At 43.5% G+C, this 20,102-nt stretch overlaps 1 protein-coding gene across 1 annotated transcript in view; it reads left to right on the top strand.

Annotated features, from left to right (window-relative positions):
- LMCD1 (LIM and cysteine rich domains 1) overlaps positions 1–19,757 on the top strand; it is a 64,576-nt gene extending 44,819 nt beyond the window's left edge. The window contains exons 4-6 of the mRNA XM_039481297.1: positions 3,215–3,550; positions 14,922–15,137; positions 17,095–19,757. Coding sequence (XP_039337231.1) covers positions 3,215–3,550; positions 14,922–15,137; positions 17,095–17,253 — 711 coding nt within the window. The 3' untranslated portion in view covers positions 17,254–19,757. The remainder of the gene's footprint in view (positions 1–3,214; positions 3,551–14,921; positions 15,138–17,094) is intronic.
- The last annotated feature ends 345 nt before the right edge of the window (positions 19,758–20,102 follow it).

The raw sequence follows: 20,102 nt of genomic DNA, 5'->3' as shown, positions 1-20,102 counted from the left end.
CTGATTTCTGTGAAGTCAGGATTTCTCCCATTAGTCTATGGTAAAATCACTTTTTTCTAGTTGAGCTCTGAAATCAGATGGAAATTTCATGGTATTTCTGAAATAGCATCTTTTTGCTAAAGATAGTTGAGGAGAAAATCTACATTAAGGGTTTTTTTACAGCTCTTATTGGCTGTTTAATGTTTGCTACTCTGTGTAAACAACTTCTCTACCCACTTAAGACACACTAAACGGTTAAGTCTTTCATTCCATTACTGTTCTATTTGTAAATGCTGACAAAGTAAGACGCAAATCTAATGCAGCTGAATGCTGGTCTTTAAAAGTGAATGTCACACAGCCAACTGGCTGCCTACTAGCTCTTCACACTAAAGTAGGAAAAAAGGTCTCCAATGGGAAACTCCCTTTCCTTTAAGATCTATGCCAGAAATCATTTAAGTGTACAGAAAACATCCTCCTGCAAATGTTAATTCAACATGGGACAAGACTTGTCATAGGACCAAAAAAAGCTATGAATTCAATGGCCAACTGGCTACCAAGGGAATCTTCCATCAGATTAACTTTATTCAGAGAGCTGTTTCTTAATTGCCCTCTTTCAAATTCTCTCATCACAGTAATGACAGTAGGAAGCTGCTGACCTCCATCCATATGACAAAATCAGTAATGCAGGAATGTTGGTGGCCATCTATTTCAAAGCTGTCAGTTCAGTAGTCACCCAGCTTCTTATTGGCATATAGGTTTATCTAGAGGTGACGTGAGGGGGGTCATGTGAGCCCCCCCACACACACACACAATTTGTTGCTTGGCTTATACTGTGTGCACTCACACAGTCTGAGTGTGCTCAGTAACATTGCTGAAGCCAGCTGCCCTCACTCTGCCCCTGGGAGGCATGGGTAGTCTCTGGATTTTCCTTTTATACAATGGATAAAATGAAGGATCATCTGCCAATGTACAGCTTGGAGTAATTTTCTTGTAACATCCTTCTTAAAAACAAACCAAAACTCATTAACGTCTCGTGCACTTGCTGTGTGCAATTCTTGAGGTTTATAAGCTGTTGGTTTTGGTTATACAATGCTATAGACTCGTCTCTGACTCTCCCAGTTGTAACGGCTGGAAGCCACCTGGCTGTTGGCAGCTGCTTTGTACAATCGCTCAGCAATAGGAAGGAAGTCTCCTGACACATGCTCGGTACTGGTTGTAGCCTTTTACCTAAAATATGCCCACAGGAGCACTTTCAACCTAGAACATTTAGGACCTACTGTACTCAAGAAGAAACCATTATTCAAAAAAATCTAGACATACCAGCTTTCTGCAAGCTGGGAGAATACATGGGTTCAAAGAATTAATTTTCTTGTTAGTAAGCATTGTCTTTAAATTTAAAAGGCTTTTCTCTGCAGGTAGACACTGGCTGTAAACAGATGTAAGCCTCTTGACAGACTCCTAGCATGGTGGGGGTAGAAAACTGGCTTTTCTGGGTGGGTTTCTTTTCTATCAATACTTAACAAGCCACTGGATGCTGAGTGAGAGGGGCATGGATATGGAACCTGGAATTTTGATATCATTCTAATTTATGCTGCCTTTAGCTAACTTCGCTAAATAAGGTCCTGATGCAACTTCCAACTAAGTCATTTGGAGTTTTAGGAGGGGAAAATTGACTGACTTTAATACAATACACATTACTCTAGCTACTTAGTATTAAATACTGATGTGGTTATGCACAAAGGTGTTACAACTGGTCTGTTCCCTTCTAGCTGCTTAGACATAATTGAGCTGATCACACGCTTCAAACTTCTTCTAATAGCTCATCTGAAGCTAAAGATTAAGGGACAACTACTTGAATGATTTTTTTTTTAATGACCAAATACGTTTGTATTAGGCAAACCGCTTTTTTAAAACTCTCATGGCAGCCAAAGACGTTGATTAGAATCAGGGGCGTCTCTAGGCACCAGCAAAACAAGCTGGTGCCTAGGGCGGCAAAATCTAGGGGGCGGCAAAAGGCTGGGGCCCCAGCCCATCCTGCCGCTGCGAGCCGAGGAGCGGCCCGTCCCCTGCAGCCGGGGGGGGGGGGCGGCAGGCTGGGCCGGCGGACCTGCCGCAGGCATGACTGCGGAGGGGGCGCTCGTCCCGCGGCTCGGCTGGACCTCCCGCAGGCATGACTGCGGCAGCTCAAGCGGAGCCGCCGGAGCCGCGAACCGTCCGCAGCCGCGGGAGGTCCAGCCGAGCCACGCGGGACCAGCGGTCCCTCTGCAGTCATGCCCGCGGGAGGTCCGCTGCTCCCGCGGCTCCGGGGCGCCTCCCGCGCATGACTGCTTGGGGCGGCCAAAAAGGTAGAGCCGCCCCTGATTAGAATGGCTTGTTTATGTAGCCTAGAACTTTTTTTTTTTGAATGCTAGGAAGGGGCTTCTGAAGGAAGTCTATTAAAATAGAAGATGTGTAGACTCAGATAATTACACAGGCTTATCCAGACCTATTAGAGTTGGGCAGGCTATTTAGATGACTGAGAGAGCCAGGTATATTTGGATGGGCACAAGAATGTGGCCTAAAGGTTAGGCCACCAGACTGCTACACAGAAGACCTGTGTTCAAGTTCTAGCACTGCCACTGGCCAGCCTGGTGACCTTGGGTAACTTGGCATTTTACAAATGGGGATCATGATAATTTTGTAAAGTGCTTTGACTCCTATAGATGAAACATGCTCTATAAGAGCTAGATATAAGATTGTATTTCCGTTCCTGATCACACTGAGGATATGTGAGTTGAGAGAAAATCAGGTTGGCTGATCTCTCTGGGTATTTATAGAGCTGGTTGGAAAAACAAGAGGGGGTGGGAGAATCAAATGTTTGACACTTTCCTGTCTCTCATCCATATTTTATTTGAAATTGGAAAAATTTTGACCAGCTCTGCCTTCAAAACCTCAAAACTTAGCTTCCAGAAGTTCAGCCTACCTTTCATTTTCATCTGAACATGTTCATCCATCTTAATTTTAGAGTTAAGTAAAAGCAACAAAGAATCCTGTGGCACCTTATAGACTAACAGACATTTTGCAGCATGAGCTTTCGTGGGTGAATACCCACTTCTTCGGATGCAAGTGCTTTTGTTGCTTTTACAGATCCAGACTAACACGGCTACCCCTCTAAAATTAAGTATATACACAGAGCTAGTACTTCTATGTAGGAACCACTTTGAGAATATTGATTTCTTCCTTCTCCCGACATCAGGCTATACAGTACATGGAACTGATTCCAAAGGATATGCAACCAGTTGCCGGCACGGAAGGGGCGTCCTATCGTCGTAGGCAGTTAATGAGGCAGCTTCCCATTTATGACCAGGACTCTTCCCACTGCCGTGGCCTTGCTGAAAGTGAGATAAAGCTTATGGAAGATTTTGTAAAGAAATATAAAAGTGATGCCCTGGGAGTTGGTGAAGTTGCACTTCCTGGCCAAGGTGGCAGTGCCAAGGAAGAAGGGAAGCAGCATGACAAAAATGGAGCTGCAAGTAAACCACCCATTTCAACCAACGGAGCCCTGAGTGATGCACCAACGGGAGTGGAGTATGTAAGTGTCTTTACTTCTATGAAGTTCTCTTGGATGCTGATGTTACTGCATGCTGATGAGTTCCCATTACCCAAACAACTTTCAAAAGAACTCAGTGTTGGCCCAACCCTGCTCTCATTGAAAGTAGTGTTAGGAAATGCTATTTCACTAGGAGGATGGTGAAGCACTGGAATGGGTTACCTAGAGAGGTGGTGGAATCTCCATCGTTGGATGTTTTTAAGGCCCGGCTTGACAAAGCCCTGGCTGGGATGATTTAGTTGGTGTTGGTCCTGCTTTGAGCAGAGGATTGGACTAGCTGAGCTCCTGAGGTCTCTTCCAAACCTAATATTCTATGATTCTGAGTGTTCACCCAGCATTGATCACATCTTAATCTCACCCTTAGTCAAAAGCTGACTACCTAAATTTAATCACATGGAAAAAAGCAGCCTTGTTTTCATTACCTGCAGCTCCTATTGACTTCAGTGGGAGTTATGGGGTTCTCAGCCCCTTTAAAAATCAGACAAGTTGTCTCAAGTTGGGCATGAGAGAATGAGGCACACGCACAGTTAGTGGCTTTATTTTACTACACCTATAAATTACCGAATAATTCAGTTGGGTCTTCAACCCAAATAAAAGTAAAAATAACATAATGCTGCCTGCTATTTAAATTTGAAAATAATGCTTTGAACACAATGGTGGAGGTGCTCTGCACTGAAGTTACGTGAGCAGTTATTTTTAGATATTTCACAGGTTTATGATTTTAATACATCTGGAATCCATCATCCATAGATGTGCACAGCTGGGATTGAAAAATGCATTTCCGAAAGTATTCAGATTCTTTACCAGTCTTTTGTGCTCCGAGAATATACATCTAATGTAACATAAGGTTTAAAAGGGGTCTTAGGTGGTCAGCGTGATCATTCCAAGAAATGCTTGTCATAAAATATATTCATTGAACTGGAAACCTATTTCATGCTGAAACTTGCCAAGATAACGTCAATTATTTGATTTAAAGCTGAAAAACTAAGGTGTGAATTTTAAGGCAATATTTTCCTGTCATTTATTATACTGGGATTGTAGCATGTCAAGTGCAGTCACTTTTCATTCCCTATCAAGTAAAGACCTCTTATTAACTTTCTCTTTGTCCATGTTGACTAGTATGTAACTAGTCTTCAGAGTCTGGAATACACCTAAAGCTGGGTGAAGAATCACAGGCTAAAAAATTTAGTATCCGAAAAAGGAAGACTTCCATTTAAACTCATTTATAAAAGCCATCTTGGCACAAAGGGCTTATTTAGACTGGAAGTTTGTCCTTCCAAGCCAATACATAACTGTGGTGTTATTCTTCCAAGAACTTAAAGCTTTATTTTTGTTCAGGCACCAGCTGAAAACTGAAATTGTTTCAAAAATAGCACCAATGTCTCTCTTGTAATTAAGGTATCACATAGCTGAACTTTGAGGCACTGCTGTAAAATTCCACAGCAGGCTTTGCCATACCAAAGAGTAACTGCACATTTCCCAGTGTAACAAGGGCACCTATTTTAGTATGATTTGTGGCAGCAATTAACACAGCTGAACTGGCCTGAGTGGATAGGATCTCAAAAGCTGAATGTGTTAATGTCCTAAATTATACTGGTTTTCCTAGAACTGCACAGGAATGAATCCTGAAAGTCATTCTCTTACAGAAAGACAATGGGGGTCTGATTCTCTAGCCTTTCTGTAATCACTGCTGTATGAAGTGGATCTAAAAATTCTACCAGTTTTCACAAGTGTAAATGGGCAAGAAAAGTAGAATTAGGCCAGACAGATCAGGGCTGGCTCAGCCAATGCTGAGATTCCTGCAACGCCGATGCTAACGTGACTATTACTCTTCCTTCTCCAGTGCCACATGATGTGCTAAACCAGCTGCTCCATGATAAGAGCTATGTGGTGACATTAACTTGTGTCCTGGTCCTCTCTCTCACTGCCTTTGTTGGAGAATATCATAGATTCCTCCCTCTTCCTGTCCACACCAACTTACATTTCCCCTTACACTCAACACAGAAACATGCACATCCAGTACTGGGCACACACTGTATTTTTCTTGCCTCTAAAAGTAGCATGGATGAGGGAAGGAGACTGTGGACTTCGGCCATAATTCTGCACTTTGATTCAATGGCTTCATACTAGCAAACTTCTCATACTCCAGTGACATTACACCTGTAAAAGAGCTAAAGTGGGGCCTTGGATTGAAGACAGTTGCAGTTTGGGGACAAGGCAAGCCTGTGGCTTTGCGGGGGGATCCCAAATTTGCTTGAAATTGCTTGGAGGACAAATCTTTGTCCTTGTGCCAGGCTCCCATTCAGTCATGAATAATTCCCTGATGCATCTTAAAGACTAAGAAGGGATGGCAGCTATGCACCGGGCTGCAATTCAAATCCTGTCCCATTTGTCCAAGCTAAGATGCATCTTGGTATTTTATTCCTTGAAGAGCAAGGCTAAGAATGCAGCAAATGGTATTCCAATACAGCATTTACCTTTCAGTTAATGAGTAGCCAAAACAATAGGGGAGAGCTGAACGCAATACAGAAAGATGACTGACAGAGAATGAATTTGAAGCTGCTTTAATGCAGGCAGAGAATGAAGTAAAAAGGATGTAAAGATACTTGCAATGCTAAAACTTAGAGCAATCTTTTATTTGTCATTTAGACTGTTATTGCTCTAGAGCCAAGTATTGCTATTATCTAATGCCACGATCTTCTGTGCATCTCCCAAAATTATAGTGTAAGCCTAAATATTGCAACATCTTCACTGAATGCACTGACTTACTTTTGTCTGTGGGATATCTCATTTCTCCCCTCCCTACCACTGCTTCTGCTAGGAGGTTTCAATCAAATCTGTTAAGCAATCTCCAGGCCATCTGAAGCTGGCCTCAGAAGGGGGAATGTTTCATCTGTGGTCTTGGGAATTACCAGGACAGTAGGCTATACTTGCCAGTTTCCTGACACCCAAGATAATAGAGCATAGTGAGGTCACAGATTCCAGTCATTGAAGATATGAAAGTCAAGGTTGAGGGAGGAGGCCAGTCTTGGGATGTACCAGGGTTACAAAATGTGAAATGGTAGGGTGTACTGTTTGGGGGTTTTCTCGAAATTCACTTCGGCAGCATTTTGCTTGTTTTCAGGTGTATCCAAAGGAAAGGTCTGCATGAAGCAGCTGATTTTTCACCAGGGCCTAATTCAAACTGACTTTGCTGTCAAGGAGATCAGATTGAAGTACAGAACTAAAACCTTGTGCACACAGCTTTGCATTGTAACAGCAGTAACTACCTGGGACCATTCCAGTTCATTTTTCTGTGCAGTATTTGGTCTCCCCTTGACAAATCCCTTCATATTAACTGCACGTATCAATTGGCAAATACCTCCCTAATACCAATCTTGAAATTGCTGTTGCACCGTCAGGCAGCTGTTGCCTATTGGAATCAAAGTGTATAAAGCAAAACTTATTGGATCAATGTAATTCTCTCCATAAGAAAGGAAGCTGATCTCAAACCACTGTGGCTGTACTTTTTTCTGCTATTGGGGAGGAGTTCCGTAGCTATACCAGGACTGTGTTCCTACTCAATATCTCCTGTGAGCCAAACTAGTTTTCTGTCAGGCAGAAAACAGAATATTTCTGACCCACCCAGTCTCCATAAATGTTCCAGTATTGCAGCCAGCATGTTGGAATCAAATGAACCAAACAGCTAAGCAGTAAATCAAAATTAGCCACAGTTCCAAATAGTTTGAGGCCAGCAGCAGTCTAATAAATATTCAGTGGTAGCACAGACATATTGGAAAAAGGGGAAAAAATAGTTTCAACTGTGGAAACTTCAGTTGTAAAAGCTTTGAGAATGACTGGCTCTTTTGAGAGGTCAAGTTCTGAAACAATTCAATATGGAGGAAGGGGGTAGCATTCGGTTACTCCAGGTGGTAGTCAGCAAATGAAGAATTCACTCATCCCCAGAGAAATGGAGCTCTGGGGATGAGAGAATGCCTTATTACTATCCTACTAAAATGTGCAAGAATTCCACTTACCACAATGAAGAATAAGTGGAAATATTACTGTTTGATGCTTAGTGAAGACTGAATAATTGCCATAAGAGGGAAGAGAGAAACAAGTTCTGAGTTTTTATTGGCAAGAAACATGAGCTTGAACCCAGAGAGGTTTTTTTGCTTGTTAATGCTGTGGTTTAATAGTTAGATCTCCCAAAATCAGCAGAGTTGGGATGGGTGAGTTCTTGGAGATCTCCCCTGAGACAGCAAGCAAGCTCCAGGTTGCTGCTGAATATGATGGTGAATTCACTTGATGGCCCTCTTCTCCTTCAGCCCGGACAGAACCAGTGCCCCTAGACTGATATAGAGGGTTACAGTGAAGTTTCCAGTGTTCAGATGGTATGTAAAACCCATTAATTTAAAGAATCCATCATACTTTTTGCAAGGCTAGAGACGCTAAGCCTGATGTTCTGGCCAAAATCCAAGTTAATGATGGTTCTCCCTGGCACTTTCAAGTGCAGAAGTTATGCTTCACTTTCCCTTTATAAAAAGTGTGACTGATGCAAAATACCTGTTTACCATTCTGGAGATGGATGAGTGAGCCATTCTAATGTTTGTATATATTTATTAGTGTTTTGGAACCCTTCAGGATGAAAGGAATTGTAGAAATTTGACTGACATCTTTCCATTCCTGTATTAAAAATTGCATGGGATGCCAAGTCAGGTCATATCTGTTCAGTTGGGTGGCCTTGCATGTCCAACATTCTGCTGTCCTCACTGGCTAAGATGGAGCAGGATATTTGAACTCTGCAACACCATGGTCATGTTCCCAGCAGTGCTGCCCATACAGACTTCCCCTAGGGTGTCTTAAAGCTGCAAAGAGCAGTTATCATTCAGATCCACAGGACAGGAACTTCTCACTTAACGTTGTAGTTATGTTCCTGAAAAATGCGACTTTAAGTGAAACGATGTTAAGCGAATCCAAGTTCCCCATAAGAATTAATGTAAATGAGGAGGGGGGGGGTTAGGTTCCAGGGAAACTTTTTTTCACCAGACAAGACTATATAAAAGTTTTAAACAAACAATTTAATACTGGTACACAGTGATGATTGTGAAGCTTGGCTGAGGTGGAGGAGTCAGAGGGTGGGATATTTCCCAGGGAATGAATGCCTTACTCAGTGATGAGCTGCCAAATTTTTAACAACGGGTTCCCTCCTCCCTCCAAAATTTTAACAACGGGTTCCCGTTGGATGGGTCGTGCCCCATCCAACCCCTCATGTTCCTTGACACACACACTCTGAGACCCCTGACCCATCCCCCCTTCCCTGTCCCCTGACTAACCCCTTGCCGCCCCACCCAACCCCTCCTCTCATTCTCAATGGCCCCCCAGAACCCCTACCCCATACAACTACCCCTTCTCTCTGTCCCTGAGTGCCCCCACCACCTCATCCAACCCTGCTCTTTCCTGACTGCTCCCCGGGACCCTTGCCCCCATTCAATCCCCCTGTTCTCTGCCCTCTGACCCCCCACCCCCAAACTCCCCTACCCTCTCTCCAACACCCCTCCCTGCCCCCTTACCGCTGCCTGGATGTGGCTGGGCCAGGACAGGAGTCGCGCGGCCGGAGCTGGAGGATGCGGAGGAGCCCGGCGGCTGGAGCCAGGTGGCTGGCCGGGTGGAGCCAGGGAGGGCTGTGGCCAGAGCTGGAGCCGGGCAGCTGGGGCCGCCGCCACGCCCAGACCCGCGCTGCCGGAGCCCGGCCCCCTGGCAAAACAGCAGGGGCGGCTGGAGCCCCGGGGCCAGGCCGGGCTGGAGGTGGGGGGGGGTGCGGCCGGAGCCGGGCGGCCGGGGAGGGGTTCGGGGGGAGTCGGGGACGCGGGGCCGGGCAGGGTCGCGGCCGGGGAGGCGGGGACGGGCCGCAGCCAGGGACCGGCCGGGGCACACGCCCCCCTAGTTTCCTACCTTAGGGTCGTCTTCCTGGGCCGGGGAAGCCTGCCTGCTTCTCAGCCCTCCCAGGCTTCCCGCGCGAACAGCTGATTCGCGGGAAGCCATGGGGGAGGAGAAGCAAGGAGGAGCTTCACGGCAGGAGGTGGAGGCAGAATTCGCAACTGTTCGCGCGAACTGTTTGCTAAAATTAGACGCCGGACAGAGAACTTTAGCAAGCGGTTCGCTGTCCGGCGTCTAATTTTAGCAAACGGTTCACGCGAACCGTCTGCAGCTCACCCCTGGCCTTACTGCTAAATGAACTAGCAATTGACTGAGCCCTCAAGGGTTAACTCTCTCACTCTACAAGGCAGCAGGAAAGGAGGGAGGGCAGAGAGACACACACCCTGTGTGTGAGAGAGAAAATGCGCATTTTCCCTTTAAGTAGCTGACCCTAGTACACTTCCTTGTTAAATAAATCAGCTTGCTGAGACCTGAGGGCTTGGCTACACTTGAAAGTTGCAGCGCTGGTGGAGGCTTTCCAGCGCTGCAATTAGTAACCGTCCACACCTGCAAGGCACATCCAGCGCTGCAACTCCCTGGCTGCAGCGCTGGCTGTACACCTGGTCTGGTTGGGGTATAACGAGTGCAGCGCTGGTGATCTAGCGCTGCTCGTCAAGTGTGGCCACACACCAGCGCTTTAATTGGCCTCCAGGGTATTAGGAGATATCCCAGAATGCTTTTAACTAAATTACTCTCTTTGTTTTGTTATGCAGCCTCTTTATTTTGTTGTGAACTCGGGGCTCCGGGAGCTGCTTATCTAAAAAACAAACAGAGCTCCTGTTTGCTGTGATCAATCTGTACCTGGCTGTAAACAATCAAATGAGAGGCAGGCAGGGAGTGAGTGAAACAGCGGGGAGTCGTGTTGGATGCAGGCTGTTTGCAGTTAAGGGTAAGGGATTGGGAACATGTTCTGATTTTTCAAGGCAGGAAGGTAACACAGTGTTGGCTCCAAAAATCCACACTCTCTCTCTCTCTCTCTCCCCCCGCTCCCTGTCACAGTAGACCCCACTCCACCCCCCTCTTTTGAAAAGCACGTTGCTGCCATTTGAACGCTGGGATAGCTGCCCATAATGCATCACTCCCAACAGCGCTGCAAATGCTGCAAATGTGGCCACACACCAGTGCTGGTAGCTGTGAGTGTGGCCACACACCAACGCTCTTCCTGCACAGCTGCACGACCAGCGCTGTAACTCCCAGCGCTGCAACTTTCAAGTGTAGCCAAGCCCTGAGACTGCAGCTACTGCCTAGAAGCTCCCTCCATCATGTGTCTCCCTCCCCTCCCCCGCTCTATGGAAGATGGAGTAAGTAGGGTGAAGGAGCAGGGGGAGGGGGAGACACCCTGAGATTAGCCTCCCTCCCCCCGCATAGCAAGCAGGAGTCTGTGGGAGCAGATCCAAGGCAGAGGGCAGGAGCAGCACATGGCGGTGGGGGGGAGGGACAGCTGCTGCACAGGGAACTTAGGGGAAGGGGGAGCTGGTAGGGGGGCTGCTGGTCCACCCTGGTTCCAAGCCCCCCACCAGCTAGCTGCAACAGGCTGCTCTTCCTGCAAGCAGTGGACAAAACAGGCAGCTGCCAAAGGATGTTAGAAGGGAGCATTGCACAACTTTAAACCAGCATGTTCCCTAACTGATCAGCAACTTAAATCGAAACAATGTTAACCAGGACGACTTTAAGTGAGGAGTTCCTGTAATTGGTATGTTCAGCAGCCATGTTAGTCTGAATCTATTTCCTCATGTTAAATATCCTCACACCTTTTTGTCAACTGTCGGAAATAGCCATCTTGATTATCACTACAAAAGTTTTTTTTTCTCCTGCTGATAATAGCTCATCTTAATTAGCCTCTTAGAGTTGGTATGGCAACTTCCACCTTTTCATGTTCTGTATGTATATATCTCCTTACTATATGTTCCAGTCTATACATCTGAAGTGGGCTGTAGCCCACAAAAGCTTATGCTCAAATTTGTTAGTCTCTAAGGTGCCACAAGTCCTCGTGTTCTTTTGAGTAATTGGTATGTGTTGCGCTGCAGCAGAACGTACTGGGGTTTGGATGTGTTTTGCTTTGAGATTCTTGTTCGAGCATGAAACCGAGAGTAAATCTATGTAAACTGAACCTGGGGATGGATAAGGTTTGTACAGACCCTTGGAGGAAAAACATTTGCAGAGCTCTGCTTTTGTTACAATACCGCCACCACCACCTTTTCTATATGACTGCATGAGGGAAGCATTAACAATGAAATGTGACACTTCAGAAGTCTGTCAAAAGAACTGAAGCCTGGAATGGATCACTCCTTAATCTGTATGTTGGGAATAAATAAACAATGTTCCTCCTATTCCTTAAGAATGTTCATTTTGTCAAGGATGATCAGCCACTGTTTCAATAAAGGGATCCCCCCATGGGCACATATTAACCCCTGGGTACCTATGGTAGGTGTGCTTGTAGTGGACGGGTGAAGGAACTAGTATGGAATCTCTCTGCATTGCTATTCAGATATAAGCACTTTCTCACAACTATAACCAAGGCAGGAGGCAACAGCATGATGTTGCAAGCTTACATGCCACATGCTGGAAACATTTAATTCTGGAAAAAACATACGGAAGAAAACGTTAGTACAGCAGAGTGCTCTGCTATAAAAAGGAGGGATGAAGACAATGCTGGGCAGTCAAGGGATGTGCTCATCTCAAAATAGTCTTTTCAATACTTGAGACTTGATTAAATCTTGTGGGTTCCTTTCTGTAAGGGAATGAAGAGGGAGACATGAGATGAATGTCCAGAGAAGAGATGGCTATTGCTCCAACTTTCCTCTTGGTTTGGTGGTGGAATTCTTAGCAAGATGCTCTGAGGAACCTCCCCCACATTTTCAGATAATCTAAACGCAGGCACATAATCTAGACATCTTTGGAAGTAAAGTCAAATGTTGCACAGCTTAATATTTTTTGTTTAAATTATATAATTGCAGTCTACAAGGCTGCCTCTCTGAACCTGGAACATGATCAACCCACGAGTCCTGCTCCTCTGCCCACACCCCTTCTCTGACCACAGGAGACTCAGATTGTCAGAGCTCCCAGCAACTGTCACTCTATACACAATGTTGGGGAAAACTTTCTGTCTTTTCTCTGTCTTCTGGTGCCCCACAGCTAGAGACAAACACAAACAAAATGGCTGTTTGCTGTAAACATAAGTTGGAGTCTTGAATTTTAATTCCTAACTTCTGATTGTCCACAACTCTTGCCACACTAAACTCTTGAAATAGTTAGTTGGAGAGTTTCTCGGTGAAACAATTAATCAGGCAGAGCAATTTAAATCACAACATGTGTGAGACGACAAGCTGCTTAAGCAGTACATCTTGTTTTGATGAAACTTTAACCAGTGCTTCAAAGACTGCTGGTAGAAAATTGCCTTACAGCCAAAGGCTATGCTGGATGAAATTCCAGCTGCCACTTAAAGCACTTGATTTGATGACTGAAAAACTAAAATGCTGATCAAGTGCAGACTCAGCAGCTATGAGGCAGACTCTGCCCATCCAAAATTGTAAAATGGGAATATAAAGGGTAACCTGTCAGCCACAATAAAGTCTGTTTTTTGGCTGAAGAGAAGAGGTGTGTTTATTTTATTTTTTTAAATGATTGCAGAATTTCCCATTGTGGTCTATAAAATAAATAAATCCAACTGATAATTGTAATATGAGCTCACAGATCTCCCCAAGTACCTGCAGGTAGCTTTCACTTCTCATCCTTTTGTGGACATGTGGCGTCTAATTCTCTTACCTTGGTATAAATGAAGGGTAACACCACTGACGTCCATGAAGCTACACCTGTTTTAAACCAGTGTATGTAAAAGGAGAACCAGGCTCTTAATCTCTCAACATCTGCAAAAAATTACACCTGTTAAGAGATGCTGATTTTTTTTTTTTGTTCTGAGTTACAGGATGTCATGTAAAAGTAAAATCAAAACTGATCAACTCTGTAGATGACATGCAGATTGAGGGAGCGGTAAATAATGAAGAGGCCAAGTCACTGATGCAGAGCAATCCAGATTGTGCTTGTGCCCAGTTTACCAATCTGTGTTTCACTAGGGACAAGTTTTAGGTCAGGCCCTTAAGAACAGACTGTAGGCTGCATTTAACTCAAATTTATCAAAGAGAAGATTTAAGGAGTGACTTGATCAGTCTATAAGTACCTACACAAGGAACAGAAATTTGATAGAGGGCTCTTCAATCTAGCAGACAAAGATATAACACTACCCCACGGCTAGAAGTTGAAGTTAGACTAATTCAGACTGGAAACAAGGTGCAAATCTTTTAACAGTGAGAGTAACTTTATTATTGGAACAACTTATGAAGAACTGTGGCAGATTCTCCATCACTGGAAAGCTTTAAATATAGATTGTGTGTCTTTCTAGAAGACCTGCTGTAGTTCAAGCCTGAATTAATTCAGGCAAGTCCTGTGGCCCAGCTATGTGGATGTCAGACTAGATGATTACAATGATACCTTGCAGCCTGTGAAACAGTGTTAAAAATCTGATTAATTTTTCCTCATCAGAAGGTTACAGGGCCAGATCTTTACTTAATGGGAAATTCGTGTAGCTCCATTGACTTCAGCTGGGGTAAGTTGACACCGCTCCTCCGAATCACTGGCCCTCAGTTCTCATCCTGGGGTAGTAAGTCTTTAATGCTTTTCATTGGACAATTTTGCAGCACTGCCTGCATGGCTCCTTGAGACTGGTTTCTACTTTTTACTTCTTGGTCACTTCCTCCAAAGAAAAATATCACAGCAACTTGCTCCTTTCCTCAGCTCTTCCAACTACTCTTGCTGAGAGTAAGGGGAGGGCGGGGAACAACTTAAATTATGCAGCTAAAGTAATACCTAAATTGGACATTTTTTATACAAGAATTCATACGTGTTCTGCTGTTAGGCCACTGATGGTTTAAAAACAAGATCTTAATCCTCCTACTGCAGGACATAAGCTGATTATCTGGCTGAGCCTGAGACCAGAAAGTGTTTCCCTCTTGGTATATTATTGAACAATTAGCAGCATTCCTGTCTAATTACTGCTTCCCCTGGAATATCTAAAAGTCCTCCGTGTTGGAGACAAGATGGACTATTTTAGGCTAGATGGATTATTGTACTAGTCCACCATGGCAGTTATCCGTCAGCACTTACCAACTGTTTAAGTAAGAATACAAGATCCAAACAAAGCCATAAATCAGGAATTCCTTTTTAAAAAAGCCACTAAAATACGCAAAATTTTTAATCATGAATATGCCTTGTATTTACAGCAGGTTTGATTGCTATATGAATTGCAGAAAGTATTCTTGTCCAGCAAAGGGTATAAACTACCTGGGCAGTCCTCTTCTCTTTTCCCCACACACCGTCAATAATCTGTTCTCTATTCTAGTGCTGCGAGAACTGCAAACAGGTGGTGCCTACGGACTGCCCGGTGGTGTACGTGGACAGAGCAGGCTACAATCGCCAGTGGCACCCAGGCTGTTTTGTATGCCACAAGTGTTCTGAACCTCTGGTTGACCTGATCTACTTCTGGAAGAACGGTGCGGTTTGGTGTGGGCGCCATTACTGTGAGAGCATAAGGCCACGCTGTGCAGCTTGTGATGAGGTAGGGCTGATTCCCTGCTGCAATTCTGCTATCCCTAGGAAAACAGGCTTTCTGGGACCTTGGGCAAAGAGACCTGCAGTGCCTACTCCTCTTCTATGTTCCTCCATCTCTGTATACCCAGGAAACTCTTCTAGCTGCATCCTGCTTATTTGTGGAGTTTCCTTCCTCCCATGCATGCTTCGTGTGTCTGTGTGTTGCAGGGGGAGGTGTTTGCACACACATGCACCCCTGTTTGAGGCTCTGGGGACCTGGTAATGTTCCTACACGAATCAAGAGGTTCAAATACCATATGTGGAAAGTAGTTAGAGAATTTGTTCTCTGATGCTTCCCACTGGCTCTAGAAATGTCAAGGACAGGAAATCTGGCGGTGAGTTGGATGTGCAGTATAGGGCTACTAGTAGAGCGAGGTCTCCATGCAGTTAGATAGCAGTAAGGGTTATGAATTGGAATTGGAATGGGCTTCGTATGCTGTTCCATATGCACTTGTGGTTTAAATACCTTTTAATTTTTCAGGGGGTCTGAAGAGCTGGTATTTGAATCAGGATTAGAGTTAAGATGAGGTTCATGGTATAGGGCTGAGTTTCAGGTATGGAATCGACAGTGCAGAAAATGTTGAGCTGGTTGTGTTATATTTCTTGCCAACAAAGGCATAATCTTGCAAGTTTCCATCATCTCATGCCAAAATCTCCTCACAAGGGCAACCATTTTTGTGAGGTTTTGCTCATATTAAAAAGAGCTAATATTTCTCCTCTGGCTTTTGGATCTGGCCTAGAACCAAAAGCACTGGGTAGACTGACTCTGATCCAGAGATTTAATCTCAAATTTGAAGTGGTTCAGGTCTGAGACCCTAGTTTGAGGCTATTTAACGATTAAGAAGCTTTGTCAAAGAATAGTCAACTGCTGTTGTCTCTATTGAATGTGGTCTTTTTTAAAAAGATCCTGGATAATGGTCTCATTGAAATGTAATCCAGTATGTTCAAGGTAGACTATGTAATTGTGTTCTCATGGGACCCTATATCTATTATGCGCTTGTCTATGCTTACCGGAGGATCAGCTCTGCGGCGATGGATGCATCGGTAGTCAATTTAGCGGGTCTAGTGAAGACCTGCTAAATCGACCACTGATTGCTCTCCAGCTGACTCCTGTACACCACTGGATTGAGAACAGTAAGGGGAGTCGACAAAAGCGTCTCCCGTTGACATTGCATAGTGTGGACCCCACGGTAACTAGATCTAAGCTACATCAACTTGAGTTACGCTATTAATGTAATTCAAATTTGCATAGCTTAGATCGACTTTCATGCATAGTTTAGACAAGGCGTATCTCATGAAGAGATACAAACGGTGAGAAGCTTTTAGAGAGCGGCTCTGATACAAGTTGCACAAATTTTCTACAAACAGCTTAAAAGATGTTGAAGTATTAGCATTAAAGTATTGCAGGGGGAAGGTCCTGCATTGAAGCACGGTAGAGAGCTGACATTACTCACATTTATTATTCCTAACAGGAAGCAATCAGCTCATTTTGTGAGCATTCATACTATTTTGGGGAGGGGAGCAGGCTCATTTTTTAACTCCATTGGCGCAAATCTAGAGTAACATTGTTTTACTCAGTGTAGATACACTAATGTAAATCCAGTGCAACGGAGCTGAATTTTCCCCTTTATTTGCATTTAAAAATCTGTGGGGGCTTTTTTTTTCTTTTTTCAAAGAGACATGTAAATGGTCTGTGGCTTTGGTTTCACCATCAAGAATGATCCCATGCTCTTTGTTTACGAGTTCTCCTAAGAACAGCTTCCATATCTAATGGAAACCAGTAAATGTATGTGTGTGTTTGTTTTGTGCTCTAACTTGGCAAACTCCCTTTTTCTTTGCTCACCTAATGAAGAGTGATGGTTGATGTGATGAGGAAAAACTACGGCAATAAACAGATGTATTTGATGTATTTGTTACTTCCGCAGATAATATTCTCAGAGGACTACCAGCAAGCTGAAGGGCTGACCTGGCACAAGAAACACTTTACCTGCCTGGTGTGCGAGACACTGCTGACTGGCAAATCCTTCAGCCTGGATAAAGCCAAGCTTCTATGTACAACCTGCAGTAAAACCAAACAGCCCTAAACACCCAATAGCTTGAGAATCCAAAGTCTGCTCTCATAGATCCAAGTTAGAATTGGTGTAAATTGACAAATATGTGGAAAGGGTTGGAGAGGGGAAAATCACTTCGTGTTTTGCTCAAACTAGTCTGGCGGTTCACTGCCAGGCAACTAGAAACCAATTCCCCCCACCTTAAATTGAAGGAAAATAACCCTTTGGGGAGGAAATAAAAAGGAAATTCACATGCTACGGGACAAGAAGGAGATCTCTGGTCTCTTACTGGGAAAGAATTGCACTAACGCACTGGCATAAGTAGTTTCTGGGACATCATATCCACTAGGCTAAACCTTGTGATTAGCATGTGACTAATTTGAACCCAAGAAATCCAGAAACATGCAGACTTCTGGTTCAACTGTAAGATCTTGCTGCATCCTTTTTATAATGACACATTTCAAAAGCCCGTTTTGGCATACTAAACCTGTGGTCAATAACTAGTCTTATGGAGTACGTGTATTCATAGAAAACTAAAAATATCAATGGATTCAAAGAATTAGATTAACCTAAGAAATTATGTTGTGGGCAGGAAAATTGTATCTATGGTGGAAATGTCCCACTTTTTCACTGTAGTTTTGGCATATTAATTGCCTGCAAGAATGTGGTTGCAGGTAGGTTATTGCAGTCCTCCTGTGAGCCAGGCATATCTAGGCTGATGGCAGAATGGAGTGATTATAAGGGCAATTGACTAATCCCACTATTTAATTGGAATTTTGATATGAAAATTTCCTGGAAATTCTTAGACTTGTAGCCCCCAAGCTACAGGCTTTAACCTCATACTCACTTCTCATCCCCTTTTATAGTTAGTGAATTTCTGGGGAGAGGCATGGTATTAATGGGAGTAATAATGGGATGGCCTCAAAAGTGGGATTTATTTGGATTTGATTTGTGTACCACTGGTTTTTGGTCTGGAAGTCTCACAGAAACCAACTTTCTCATCAAAACAGTCTTGGTTCTTGCTGTGCCTGAAACATTAGGATAATGCTTTAATGCTCCCACCCAAGAAACTGAAAAAGGATTCTTAACTTCCAGACATTCCCAATCCTCTTATCAATTCCCTAACCCATCTGATTCTGGTAATAGACCAAAAGAACATCCAAATTGGTACACAGTGGTATAAGCCTGGTTTTCTATATTTTATACCCAAATTACTCGCTAAAGAGAACTGTAATAGTTTGCAACAATATTTCCCTGCTACATATGTAAAATGCTTGGGATTGCTGGCTAAACTATCTTTAAACTATAGAAGATGTGTGTCTGACTTTCAGCCAGGCTAGGTATAACTGCATGCTGAGTGTGTGAACAATTTCTGTAATATTACTGAAAATGTGGTGAATTTGAACATGCAACAAACATATTGGCATAAGCAGTTGAAAGCTGGATGCACATATCAGGTTCCTAGTTCTTCACACCTTATTGCAGGCACAACTGCACATGCAGTCACACAGCAAGGGTGTACATTAGACATGTTCCAAGTGAAACCTAAGTTTACTCAAACCCAACTTCACACCTGAAAAGGAGAACATCTGCCAATATAAATGAATCCATATAAGCCTATCCCTGGGAATAGGGGTGGGAATGGATAAATACACATAGGAAGGTCTGTAAAAACATAGTGGGGACTCTTTTATGATGCACATAATAAAGGCTCTGTTATGAATGCCGCTGACTTAGTTGACATGTTTATAATTGGTATTCCTGGACATGCCTGGACATTTAAAAATAAAACCCTACCTCCATGACTGATGTAGTAGCATCAAAAGTTTTGAAGTTATGCTGATAGTAATAGTGATGGGAACAGTGAAAATGCATCATTTGTGGAGTAACTACAGTATGCATATTTCCGGGGGTTGCCTGTGGCCATTTTGTCAATCTGACTCATCTCTGATTTCAGCTACTTATAAATCACTTTAAAATGTGTTGACTCCAAGTTACAATAGGAATTGTTCAGATCTATTTGAATAGCTTTAGATAGACGTAGTCAATGATCATTGAATGTTAGCAATGTATGAATGGAAAATAAAAACCAATGGCTTCATTTTACTGCACCCTTCATGTTCTTTGTAGTACCCTGAATTATTGCTGCCCAATGTATGTGAACTTTCTAAAGTCCGTCTGACATTGTTTGTTTGTTTGTTTCTTTTTTAAATGTACTTCTGTACCTGAAAAGATTAAGGGTAAAAAGCACACACTGCATGCAATGGGGGGTGACAATAGCCTGAATCAGGTAGCGAATACTCTTTAAATGCTGTCTGGCTGCTAATTTCTTTATTGAATGACAGGTATTCACTTTCTATTTGTGCTCTGTTATGCTATATTGTAGCCAAATCACTTCATAAGAGGTAAATATGAAAAAAGAATGTGCGTTGAAGAAACCTACAAATCACATGCAATGAGCCAATAAAACATTGTTCTTTTTAAATGTAGTAAATATCACTCTTGCAGTGAATACAGTACATCTTTGGTATACCCCCTACAGCGTAATTGGTTTCTTATTTTGCTTCAAGTAAACTGGCTGCTTATTCCTTGCATTACATTTGCTTTGAGATAGACACAAAAGCAATAGGAGTCTAAAGCCAACGATATTCAGGACAAGTTCAGATTTCATCTAAAAACGTCTCAGCTACTGCAGTTCATAGAGATGTATCTGTAAGGTGATCTTCCTCTTTTTTTAAAAAAATAAAATAAAAAAAAAACATGCTCAGTTCAGAGTGAATATGAGGTAGAACAAATTGTTCTTGTTTTGTTATTTCAAAAGAATTTGCATGGTGGTAATGCGTATAAATGTCAGCGCCGATGAAGGCAGAACACTGGTGCCT

This window comes from Mauremys reevesii, linkage group 7 (genome assembly GCF_016161935.1).
Source record: "Mauremys reevesii isolate NIE-2019 linkage group 7, ASM1616193v1, whole genome shotgun sequence".
Lineage (NCBI taxonomy): Eukaryota > Metazoa > Chordata > Testudines > Geoemydidae > Mauremys > Mauremys reevesii.
This window is presented reverse-complemented; position numbering and strand designations above follow the sequence as displayed.